This window comes from Staurois parvus, unplaced genomic scaffold (genome assembly GCF_062004578.1).
Source record: "Staurois parvus isolate SC_StPar_1 unplaced genomic scaffold, SC_StPar_1.0 ptg000300l, whole genome shotgun sequence".
In the NCBI taxonomy this organism is placed as follows: Eukaryota; Metazoa; Chordata; class Amphibia; order Anura; family Ranidae; genus Staurois; species Staurois parvus.
The window spans coordinates 1460910-1473505 of record NW_028318096.1 but is presented as its reverse complement, the minus strand read 5'-3'; the positions used below and the strand labels follow the sequence as shown (position 1 = coordinate 1473505).

Sequence of the window (12596 nt, the reverse complement as noted above, 5' to 3'; positions counted from 1 at the left end):
CCGCTGGTGCTCTACAGTTCACCAAAAGGTAGCGTGACACTAGTACTGGCACTCTGCTGCATATGAGAGTCATCATAATTTACCAGCAATTGCTAACAGAGATCAGGCCTGATTCTGCAAACACTGCAGTTTTGTGTGCAATGTATCAAGTGACAGTGACCTACTGACACTGCACTTGCTTGTTGAGAAGGGGGGGGGTAAGCGTAGGGGCTAAACACAGGTGCTGGCAGGTGCTGGGGCTGATCCCGCTAATGCTATGTTTTTGAGCACACTATACTAATGTGAATGCTAGTATAGTGCTGATCTGATCAAAGATATTGAGCCGTTCAGACACTATACTAGCAATGGAGGTTTATTGTATATGAGCATGTTCTGGCAATCAAGGGGTTAAATATGATGACTGGTGTACTGACACGCAATCTGACGCTATCTGGGAGGGGAGTGAAAACCACAGGAGCGCGAATTACACATATATACACGTGATTTTGTGCATCGGTGCCGCCCTGTAGTAGCATTTCTGTTATAGGGCGGTCAGGAAGCAGTTAAAGAAGCGGTTTTCGGTATGGCGCTGCGTTACTTTAACTGACAATTGTACGATCATGGAACTCTGCACCCAAATTAAATTTCCGTCCTTTTTTCCCCACAAATTGAGCTTTCTTTCGGTGGTATATGATCGCCTGTGCTTTTTTATTTTTTGCGCTATAAAAAAAAAAAGTCCGACAATTTTGAGAAAAAAACTATATTTTGGACTTTTTGCCATTAAACATGCCCAGTAAAAAAATTTAAAAATCTAAATTTGTCATAAATTTAGGCCAAAATGTATTCCGCGCCATGCCTTTGCTAAAAAAAAATCTCAAAAATGTGTAAATTAATTGCTTTACATGATAGTTATAGCGTTTACAAATTGCGGTATAGATACTGGAATTTTTCTTTCTAATACTAATAATGGCGGCGATCAGTGACTTATGGCGGTGATCAGCAACTTATGGCATTCCTACACTAGGGGGAACTGACTTGGTGTCATTGGCATCCCCAGTGACACCAATACAGTGATAAGTGCTAAAAAAAAAAAAAGCACTGAGACTGTACTAATGGCACTGGGGAGGAAGGAGTTAACAGTGAGGGGCGCTCAAAGGGTTAGCTGTGTGATCGGAGTGATTTACTAGGGGGGGAGGGCTTCAGCCATCCCGAGCAGTGTGCCCGAACTGACAGGGAGGAGGGCTGTTGGTAACAATCCAGCCTTCCTCCCTGTCGGTGATCGCCGGTAATCACCGGGCACCGGTGGGTAATCACCGTCCAGGACCCAGTGATTGATAATGGGGCCATGATCGGTGGCACAGATAGGGCAGTCGTGCGCCTCACACAGAATCACATATATATACGTGATTCTGCGCACAGGGGCCACCCTGCAGCAGTAAATCTACTGTGGGCGGTCCTAAAGCGGTTAAGCAACAAACACTTTGGTTAGGAGTATGTAATATGCAACACATTATAAAGATTGCTGTAGTTAAGAATATGTAGCAGTACTCCTTATACTGCTAATTGATGCAAAAGAAAAAAATGCCCTGGCATGCATGGTCAATGTGAGAAAGACTACTGGTCTGACTGCCTAGATTCTACTGCCTTACTTCTCTTGATCTTATGCAGCACTGCAGTTCTTAGGGCCACTGAATACTAGCGTATGCATTGCATATAGAGCATCCTAAAGGTGAATGCAAAAGGTATTTACATATATTTACATATATTTGATCACCACAAAGTTGGGAGCATGAAATTGTCCAAAATGTCTTGGTACACTGATGCCTTAAGAGATTCCTTTATAGGAACTAAGGGGCCAATCCCAACCCCTGAAACACAACCCCTTACTATAATCCCCACTTCACCAAACTTTACACTTGGCACAATGCAGTCATGCAAGTACCATTCTCCTGGCAGCCACCAAACCCAGACACATCCATAGGATTGCCAGGCAGAGAAGCGTGACACTCCACTGAACACATCTCCACTGCTCTAGAGTCCAGTGGTGGCATGCTTTACACCACTGCATGCAACGCTTTTCATTGCATTTGGTGATGTAAGGCTTGGATGCAGCTGTGCAGCCATGGAAACCTATTCCATGAAGCTCTCTATGCACTGTTTTTGTGCTAATCTGAAGGCCACATGAAGTTTGGAGGTCTTTAGCTATTGACTCTGCGCACTGTGCGTTTCAGCATGCGCTGACCCCGCTCTGTCATTTTACATGGCCTACCGTGTACAGAGTTGCTGTTGTTCCCAGTTGCTTCCACTTTGTTATAATACCACTAACAGTTGGCCATTGAACATTTAGTAGCAAGGAAATTTCACGGACGGACTTATTGCACAGGTGGCAACCTAACATGGTACCACGCTTGAATTCACTGAGCTCCTGAGTGCAACCCATTCTTTCACAAATGTTTGTAGATGCAGTCTGCATGTCTAGGTGCTTGATTATATACACCTGTGGCCATGGAGGTGATTGGAACACCTGAATCCAATTATTTGGAGGGGTGTTCCAATACTTTTGGCAATATAGTGTATATTTACAATGGCTCCCAAAGTATTTATCTAGGTGCAATAAACACATACACCAGTTTTAAAATAATTACTTCGAGTTAATACAAAGTAAATATAAATCTACTGAATAGTTGGATGTATGACTGATTGATTAAATGAATGAACAATGACAACATGGGTATTGGAACAATATGAGCTAAAATATGTTTTTGGTTTTTTTTTTAAGCCTGTACCACCTACTTTGGGAGGGGGGGGCATGATGTAATAACCACTAAGTTGTTGTTTAGGAGGTGGGATCACATTTTTTTGGCCTGTGTCTTACTTTGCACTTGTGGGTATATGGGCTTGTATTGCACATCAACCAAAATCACATTTCAACCACCCCAGCAAATGGAAAGTTGGTATATATGCCTAGGTAGCGTGTTTAATATTGTTGTGGATGGAACCAAAGATTTTTCTTTTCTTTAAAAAACTAAATAAGGTAATATTTTTAAAAATACAATTTGGATCAATCTGGTTATTTCTATTATTCCTAGACATCAGTAATGTACTGTATACTCTATTAGAGTTAATATTACCATTGTATGCTTCTCTGTTCTAGTTTGGAATGTTTCCTTTGAAAAACAGAAACAAGTTACCATAGTAAGCTCAATTTCAGGAACCGTTGGGCTATTTGTGTCTGGTATACCATTTGCATATATATTAAATTACCTTCGGAAAAAAAGTAAGTAACCTTCACTGCTTTTAAACAGATAATGTGCAATGTTTGCATGTGTTTAAAAATAGATGCAATGTGGGAATGATTTAAAATGAATTTTATTTTTTTAACTGAAATTTTAAATTGACTTTTGACATTTTACACATTTAACACTTGGCAAGTGGTCAGGTCATTTTGTCACATGCTCTAATAAAATATAAATTACCTGGTATGTATGTACAGGGGTTGCAGGGGCAAGAATTACGACCCAGCTCTATGCTCCAGGGGGCTAGTGCGGCCCCCTATACACTTGGATAGGAGGAGCAGCAGGGGCAGCTACATACAGAGTGTCACAATCAGGGGTCAGGCTCAAAGACCAGTTGCTATAGCAGTGGAAAGGCTTACCTGAAACCAGCAGGATAGGTACACAGGCAGGTCACCGTGGCGGAGGAGTGGGATCACCCGAGGTGCAGAGTCTAAGTACTAACCGGTGTTCACCAGAGCTCCTGCTGGTGGAGATGGATTTGGCTGCGTGTTAGCACCAGGTCGTGGTCCTCAAGATCACCCCACCAGGAGGTGAGCAAGCGGGGGTCCAGTAGTGCATAACAGGTAAGGATCAAACGGAAGCATGGTCAGTAAACAAGCCAAGGTCGGTAAGGAGCAGTCGCAGATTAGGATCAGGCAGAAGCATAGTCGAGAACAAGCCAAGGGTCAATAATGAGTGATAGCAAAATACTGATAACAGCAGAGATGATAAGGAGCACGATACTGGCTGGAGAGCACAATAATCTGGCAAACAGGAAGTGCAGAGACATGGCTTATATCAGGAAGTTCATGGGAGGAGCAAGGAGTACAAGGTTCATGATAAACAAGGTCAAGGTAGGATCATCCAAATAATTTTCAAGGGAGCTGTCCAGTATTCCAGGTGGCTCAGCAAGAAGAAACATTGCCACTCACCGCAGAAGGCCCAGGTTTGGACCCAGGCTCTGAAAATGATCTTTCCATTTTCTTTCTGCAGCCACTGAATGCTCATTTTTCCAGTGACTTCAGGAGGACAATGGAGAGATCGGTTCATTTTATGCAACTTTCCCTACCACTCCTCCTATCCAGCTTATTTCTGCTGCCTTTATGCTCTCCTGCAGCTCCTGTGCTCTCTCTTGGCCCCTCCTCGTACCTCTCAGCTTCCCCCTCCCCTCTACCGCTGTCTGCTGCAGGGGATGCTGTCAGGATGAGAGTGGAGAAGGGGGCGGTAATTGTGTCATTTACTGGCCCCTTTCTTGTTTTAATAAATAGAGTCAGTGATCCATACCAATCACTGACTGCATTCATTCTTAACTGAGGCAGAGTAAACTGTGTTTACTATGTTTCAGTTTATGAGTGGATAGGAAGCTCTGTATAGAACTATTCCTGTCCATTCATTCTCTCCTGCTGAGGCTGCAGAAATGGGGATTGAGGGCTGCACCATAATATTGTTATAAATAAATAATCAGTAACAAATAATAACAAAAATAAAATAGCAAAAATAAAAAAACACTGACACCAGTGGCGGAACTACCAGGGTCAAAAAGGTTGCACTTGCGACTGGGCCCTGGTGTTCCGCCACAGGGTTCGGAGGGAAGGGCCCTGGCCAAGGGTCAGGGGGGCCTTCATGGTTTCTGGGCTCTGAAGGTTCTAGTTACACCACTGCAAATGACAATTACAGAATAAGAGAAATTACAGAATTTAAAAAAAAAACTATACTCTTGGTAATACATTTTTAAGAGCAAACATACACTTAAACCAGTGCTTTATTTAACCACATTATTAAAATGTGTCTGTTCTTATGTTTTCTGCTACCCAGCCCAGCAAAGCCCCTAAAATTCATAGGAAAAATGACTCATGTCACAAAAAGTGATATTGCTGTCTATGTAATTTCACAACTTCACTTGAAAAAAACCCACACTTTTTTTTCTAATATGTAGGGTGTGTATTCTTGTGTGTGTGAGTGTGTGTATGTGTGTGGAGGGGCTATTTAGTGTAGTTTCACGTTCTCTGTATTTGTGTTTTTTGTGAAAGAAGAAAAAATAATGCAAGAACAAATTCAGAATAGTTGATAAGATGTTTTTCCGTAACCTCAGAAACCACCAAACACCACTTAATTTTCACCTTCCCCAAAGACATTAACTTATTTACGTTGAATGTCTGCAGATCAATCAACTGATTAAAAGAGGCTTTTTAAAATGCAAATGCATATAAAGCAAAATAATTGTGTGTTAGTAAAGTTGCTTGTATTTTCATGTGTGTACATTGTGTTCACTTTTAATAACCTTGTAAGGTACCCCTGCACATTGTTCCAGTAGACAGCCAAGCAAGCTTAGAACGTCAATAAATAATGCATCAAGTATAGTGACGATGTACTGTAACACCCTGCTATAAATGTCTAATGCAGGATGTTGAAGCCAATACAAGATTGCAGTGTTCTGCAGAACAGTAGCAGCCACATGGTGAAGAAAAGCCATGTGGAACTTGTATGCTGAATTGCAGGACTTTACTGAAGAACAGTGCACTGGGAAACTACATCTCCCAGAGGAGCATGAGTATGGGCGGGGGCAAATAAATATCAAAGCCTGAGACTGAGCAGAAAGTGAGAGGGGATAGATAAAGAAAGAAGGAAGTGTGCTGACAGCTGGAGTGCTGAGCCAGGCCGTGGAGCCAGAGTTGGAGAGCGGGAGGAACAGCGGAAAAGAGCCTGCTGATTGTCAGTCTTGCCACACTGCCCCGCAAGCTAATCTGTTAGCAGGAGACCAGATGGGATGCCAGTACAGGACTGGAGAGTTTGTGGGGGGGCCATCTGCAGAGAAAGACTTACCACTACGATCTTCTGGAAGTCATTGATTGGGGGGGAGAGTCCCATACACTCACTGACTAAGTGAACACTGACAGTTTCATCACATCAGTTATCTACCTGCACATAGTAATGGACATTACACATAGCTGCCCCAGTTTGCAGCCTAGTTCTCCCAGCTGCCATCGTTGGGATACATCTGCACTACAGTCTCATCATCCAAGCTGATTGCAGGACACACAGTTGCAGGCCAAATTACTGCAGTGCAAACTGAAACAGCTATTTACCTTTCGCTGCTGAGCACAATCTTTACTACTGCTGTCTTTGGCCCTTGATACCCAGTTGTTCCTGCTACATAGACACTTATGGCATTTGTTACACCTCACTATTTCAGATCTGCCTTTATTTAGTGCCTTAAAGGGGACCTTGCACTGATTCACTACCATCAAAAGGAGAAATACTAAATATTTCCCTTTTCCCCTCATTATCCTTTGTGTTATCATCCTGGGAAACTATCATCTACATCCTAGTTCAACTTCAAACCAACTGGGACCCAACAAACGCGCAGAAGACTCCATAGTATTCTTAAAGGGACATTGGTCAATTCTAAACGAGAGCTCTCTACACTTCAAATCTAATTCTTGCCATCAGGTACTGAGGACCCACAGTGAGCTTACCTGTTTCTTAATAGTTGTTCTCGCTCACTGGGGATTCAACAGTCCCCTCAGATTGGAGGCAGTGGATTATTTCTGAAAGTAGGCCTGCTAACAGTTATGGGTATTTCTCCAACAATGTTGTTACTTGTACTTAAAAATTGACAAGAGTGATTATCTTTGCTGCATATACCCATGTTGTTCTGTTCTTTTTGGCCAAGTTAAATTTAATGCCAATGTAAACTTCATATTGATTCATACTAACTGTATACTAACTTGTGTGTGAGTCCATTTTACAGTTGGGGTTTATTGTGGTCACAAGAGTATGGTGGTGTCAGCAAAGGTTGGGCTTTCAAAAGGAGGTCCAGATTGGCAGGGAGCCCAAAAATTACTAAGCAACCCTAAAGGGGGTAGTGCTACAGTACATTAAAACTGACAGCTTGAAAGAGAGGAGAGTGGGTGTAGAGATGGAATAAGAGTTAAACAGTAAATTCTGTAAAAATCCTGTAACCTCACAAAATAGAAACTGAACTTTCACTAATGAAAAATTAGATTATAAATGTTTTTAGATCCAAACTAAATTTAGAAGGATCCTGAACTGTTACCTTAATTCTAACTTTCTTACTAACTTGTAAATTTTACAGTAATATGCTTTACCCCCTCACTATATATTTTTTTCCTACAATAAATAAAAAGATAAAAAGTTTGTAGGACCATATTTCATTGATTTGTCTGGTTGAAAGTGCATACATATTTAATAGCAGGTTGTAGGTCAGGTCACAGTGTACAGAACCAGACTCATAACGTTCTATCCCCCATATTATACTTTGTTGATCACTATATATTTGTTGTACTACCCCCTTAGGAGTCGCTAGCAATTTAGGTCCCCCTATAGCCCTGCACAGCAAGACAACATGCATTTCCTTACAGCCTTGTATTCCAGAGACAGTAAACAGTCCTTGTATAGTGATGTGCCAGAAAGCCCTGTGTAGGGTTTGTGATCGAACGTTCAAACCTAATGAATGTTCGACTGTTAACTTCAAACTCAATGCAAGTCTATGGGACTCGAGCTTGTAAATTCAAAAGTGCCCATTTTGAAGGTTTATATGCAAGGTATTGGCCATAACATGGGTATGGGGACTCGGGTACTGCCCTGAGGAACATGAAACAGTGCAAAAAAACGATTTCAAAAAGTACCAATTTTAAAGGGGCAGTCATTTTTCATTGCTTGACCGCTAGCCTACAGGGCACTTATACCCCCTTCCTGTCTAGGCCAATTTTCAGCTTTCAGCGCTGTCACACTTTGAATGACAATTGCGCGGTCATGCAACACTGTACCCATATGAAATTTTTATCATTTTTTTATGACAGATAGAGCTTTATTTTGGTGGTATTTAATCAACTCTGGGTTTTTTTATTTTTTCTTAAACCAACCAAAAACCACTGAAAATTTTGAAAAAAAAAAGTTTTTTCTTAGTTTTTGTTATAAAATTGTGTAAATAAGTTATTTTTCTCCTTCACTGATATGCGCTAATGAGGCTGCAGTGATGAGCACTGATAGGCTGCACTGATGGACACTGATAGGTGGCACTAATGGGCACTGATGAGGAGGCACTGGTAGGTGGCACTGATGGGCATTGACAGGCATCACTGATGGGCACTGAAATGCAGCACTGATATATGGCACTGATAGACAGCACTGATAGGCAGCACTGACTGGCACTGATAGGCGGCACTGACTGGCACTGATAGGCGGCACTGATGTGCACTGATAGGCGGCACTGACTGGCACTGATAGGCGGCACTTACTGGCACTGATAGGTGGCACTGATTGGCAGCACTGATTGGCATTGATAGGTGGCACTGAAAGACACTGATGGGTGACACTGAAAGGCAGCTCAGATGGGCACTGATATGTGGCATTGATGTGCACTGGTAGCTGTCACGATCGCTGCCACCAACATGCGACGATCCCACGATCGCGATGTCCAATATGTCACGATCGCGGCGTCAGACCCCAGACCTTCTCACCAAACTCGTGAACGAAGGAATAGCCGATCTAAAACCGCGATGTGATGTGTGTAACAATGCCATACCCAGCTGCACCCCGCACAACAATTTTCCAGCTAACGGACCACAATCGATGTACCGGCAGCCTGGGCGATTGTTACTGGGTCAGGTTAATTACGCAATTAACCCTTTGCACTACCACCACCTCCTTTTTGTACAGAGAAAGCGGAAACGCGGCGTTATCAGCTATAACACTATAATGATTGAAATAATCGACTGCATAACACGGTCATACAACACTCAACACTCGCCTCCACAGATACCTTCATTCAAGATGAACGGTCCTCGTTACCTGCTAGCATCCAGGACCCCAGTTCCTCCAGTTTCCTGTCGGCTAGGTCAGTCACATGATAGTTGCACCCAGGCGTCTTACCGTAGCCAGCTGCACCCACGACTGACGTAACCTGTTTTTTGGCCTGGGGAGCAGGCCAGGCCACAACTGCCTCAGTCTCCCCATGCCCAGACCGCTGGGGGTCTCTTCCTACCAGTGGTTTCCAAAGCTGGAACACTGACATTCCCCTCTGACAGTTACCCTTCTCGACTGTCAGACTAGGCATGGGCAGGCTGTTCCTGACTAGTGACAGGGGCCCGAGTTGCTCTTCCCAGGCAGGGCCGAACACCGCAAGGCCCCTAAAGTGGGCAACTGCACCCAGTTACACTCCACATTGCAGGCCATTCCTGACTCCTGGAGAGGCGGTTGGTGCGTTCCCAACCCCATCGAGCTCTCCCGTGGATTCAGGCGAGCCGCATGGGGTAGCGAAGGCTGGCTCATCCTGAGCCTCCTGGGTTAGAGATGGTGGCCCATACCCTCTGCTCAGGTCCATGATGGTTAGACCGCGGGCCCCTTCCGGAAGCTCCATTACCTCATGGCTCCTGGGCATGGGGTAGGCCACTACCACAGGGCTGGCGCTCAGTTTTCAAAGGTCCTCAAAAAGCCTGGTCATCTGATCCTGCTTGAGGACCGAGACTACCTCGGATGCCCCCTTCGCAGCACTGTGGGTGACCCCCAACACTGAAAATGCATCATTTGTTTCATCATGACCATCATAAATAGAGATGAGCGAAGTATTCAAAAATTCGATTCGACTGATTCGGCGAATTCGTAGAAAAAATTCGATTCGAGTCGAATATATTCGCTGTGAATTTAACTTAAAAAAGGGTGTTTCTAGGCTTCAGAGAGACTTAATATTAGTGCTGAACACTGTACCTTTAATTTAAATGCCCTTGGAGTCTGCTGGGGAAGAGAAATAATACTGTCAGGCAGTATGACATGCAGATGAGTGCCGTCGATCTTAGAATCACCGCACACTTCACTCATTTGGCCAGTCACGGGGCCAAAACCAGAGTGTGGAGCCACAGTGTGGCGGTGGAGGCAGCAGCAATGGGAGGCCATGCAGCACCCTATGACAAAAATGGAAACCACCAGCAGTGTGAGGAGACCTGAAAGTGGCACATGGCAGAGTGTGGCGATAGAGACAGCAGCAATGGGAGGCCGTACAGGGACCCATGACACACTCTGGACCTGGCAGCAGCATGAGGAGGCGGTACAGGGGCCCATGGCAGATTACGGGCCTGGCAGCAGCATGAGGAGTCGGTAGGGGGGCCCATGGCAGATTACAGGCCTGGCAGCAGCAATGGGAGGCCGTACAGGGACCCATGACACAATCTGGACCTGGCAGCAGCATGGGGAGGCGGTACAGGGGCCCATGACAGATTACGGGCCTGGCAGCAGCATTTGGAGTCGGTACGGGGGCCCATGACACACTCTGGACCTGGCAGCAGCATGAGGAGGCGGTACAGGGGCGCATGACAGATTACAAGCCTGGCAGCAGCAACTTGGACAGGAGGACGTTCAGTTTCTGCACCGTCTGGTGCGTGCTCGCAAACTGTTGTCTCTTGGAAACGGATTCCAAGAAAGACTGCTGACGGAATCCGTGAAGAGGAGTAGCAGGAGAAGGAGCATCTGAACGAGCGGAATATGCCAACAAGCGACAACAGGGGCCCATGACAGATTACGGGCCTGGCAGCAGCATGAGGAGTCGGTACGGGGGCCCATGGCAGATTAGGGGCCTGGCAGCAGCTATGGGAGGCCCGTAATCTGCCAGCACCCTATGACAAAAAATGGAACCCACCAGCAGTGTGAGGAGACCTGAAAGTGGCACATGGCAGAGTGTGGCGATGGAGACAGCAGCAATGGGAGGCCGTACAGGGACCCATGACACACTCTGGACCTGGCAGCAGCATGAGGAGGCGGTATATAGGGGCCCATGGCAGATTAGGGGCCTGGCAGCAGCTATGGGAGGCCCGTAATCTGCCAGCACCCTATGACAAAAAATGGAATACACCAGCAGTGTGAGGGCACCTGAAAGTGGCACATGGCAGAGTGTGGCGATGGAGACAGCAGCAATGGGAGGCCGTACAGGGACCCATGAGAGACTCTGGACTTGGCAGCAGCATGAGGAGGCGGTATAGGGGCCCATGGCAGATTAGGGGCCTGGCAGCAGCTATGGGAGGCCCGTAATCTGCCAGCACCCTATGACAAAAAATGGAACACACCAGCAGTGTGAGGAGACCTGAAAGTGGCACATGTTTGGGGCATGATTCATGGCGGATTTAGTCAGTTGTGTCAGGAACTGGTGGTTTGAAATCCAGACTAATCCACGCCTGATTCATTTTCACAAACGTCAGTCTCTCCACACTTTGGGTGGACAGTCGTGTCCTCCGCGGAGTTGCAATACCTCCTGCCGCACTAAACACGCGCTCCGATGCCACGCTACTGGCCGGGCATGACAGCCTTTCAAGGGCAAATTCAGCTAGTTGGGGCCAAAGGTCAAGTTTCGTTGCCCAGTAGTCAAGGGGATTGTCTACCTCGGTTGGCAGGGTGCTGTCCAAGTAGGCCTAAGCCTGTTGTTTGAGGTCCTGCTCCAGGTCCACCTGATGCTGCTGCTGCTGCTGCTGCTGCTGCGGCTGGTTAGTAGTTTCCTCACTGCGCTGGTGAAGAAAGCTACTCATCATCGACTGCAGACTGAGGCAGCCGCTGCTGGTGGAGCTGCCACTGCTCCTACCACCCCACCCCTCCCCTGCTGCCATGGCAGCGGAACGCGAGCGCACAGGGCCCACAGTGTCTGAGGATGGACGTTGGCGCAGACAGGCAGAGACCAGCTGACTACATAGGTGGTTTTTATAGTACGTTATTTTGGCCTCCCTCTCAGCAGGTGTGAAAAAGGCCACCATTTTGGAACGGTAGCGAGGGTCCAACAAGGTGGACAGCCAAAAGTCATCCCTCTGTCTGATGGTTATTATTCGGCTGTCGCTACGCAAGCAACCGAGCATGCTATGGGCCATTTGTGCCAAGGAATGCGAGGGACTCCCTGCCTCCATCTCCACAGCATACTGCCACGGTGCGTCTGGGTCCTCTGTCTCCTCCTCCTCCTCCTCCTCTACCAGATGCTCCTGCTCCTCCACTCCTGTCCGCTGAGTGGAAAAACCACCCATTTCACTCAATAATTCCTGAGCACCAATGTCCTCCTCTACCTCCTCCTCTTCTTCCTGTCCTGCCCCCACAGGGGTCATGTGGCGTTGAGATCTGTGCGCCACGTCTACCGCACCCTGACCAGCCATTGTTAACAGCATTTGTTCCAGGACGTGCAACAGAGGAATGACGTCGTTCATCCCATAGTCCTGCCGACTCACGAATAGCGTGGCCTCCTCAAAGGGCCTGAGCAAGCGCAGGTGTCACGCATGAGCTGCCAATGGCTGACATCTAAGTTACACAGGGAATACCTTTATCCGCTTTTAACATCAGGAAATCTGTGATGGC

General features: G+C 46.2%; 1 protein-coding gene across 1 annotated transcript in view; it reads left to right on the top strand.

The window, feature by feature from the left end:
- LOC149457859 (E-selectin-like) overlaps window positions 1-12596 on the top strand; it is a 228506-nt gene that overhangs the window by 172878 nt on the left and 43032 nt on the right. The window contains exon 8 of the mRNA XM_089683079.1: window positions 3134-3256. Coding sequence (XP_089539205.1) covers window positions 3134-3256 — 123 coding nt within the window. The remainder of the gene's footprint in view (window positions 1-3133; window positions 3257-12596) is intronic.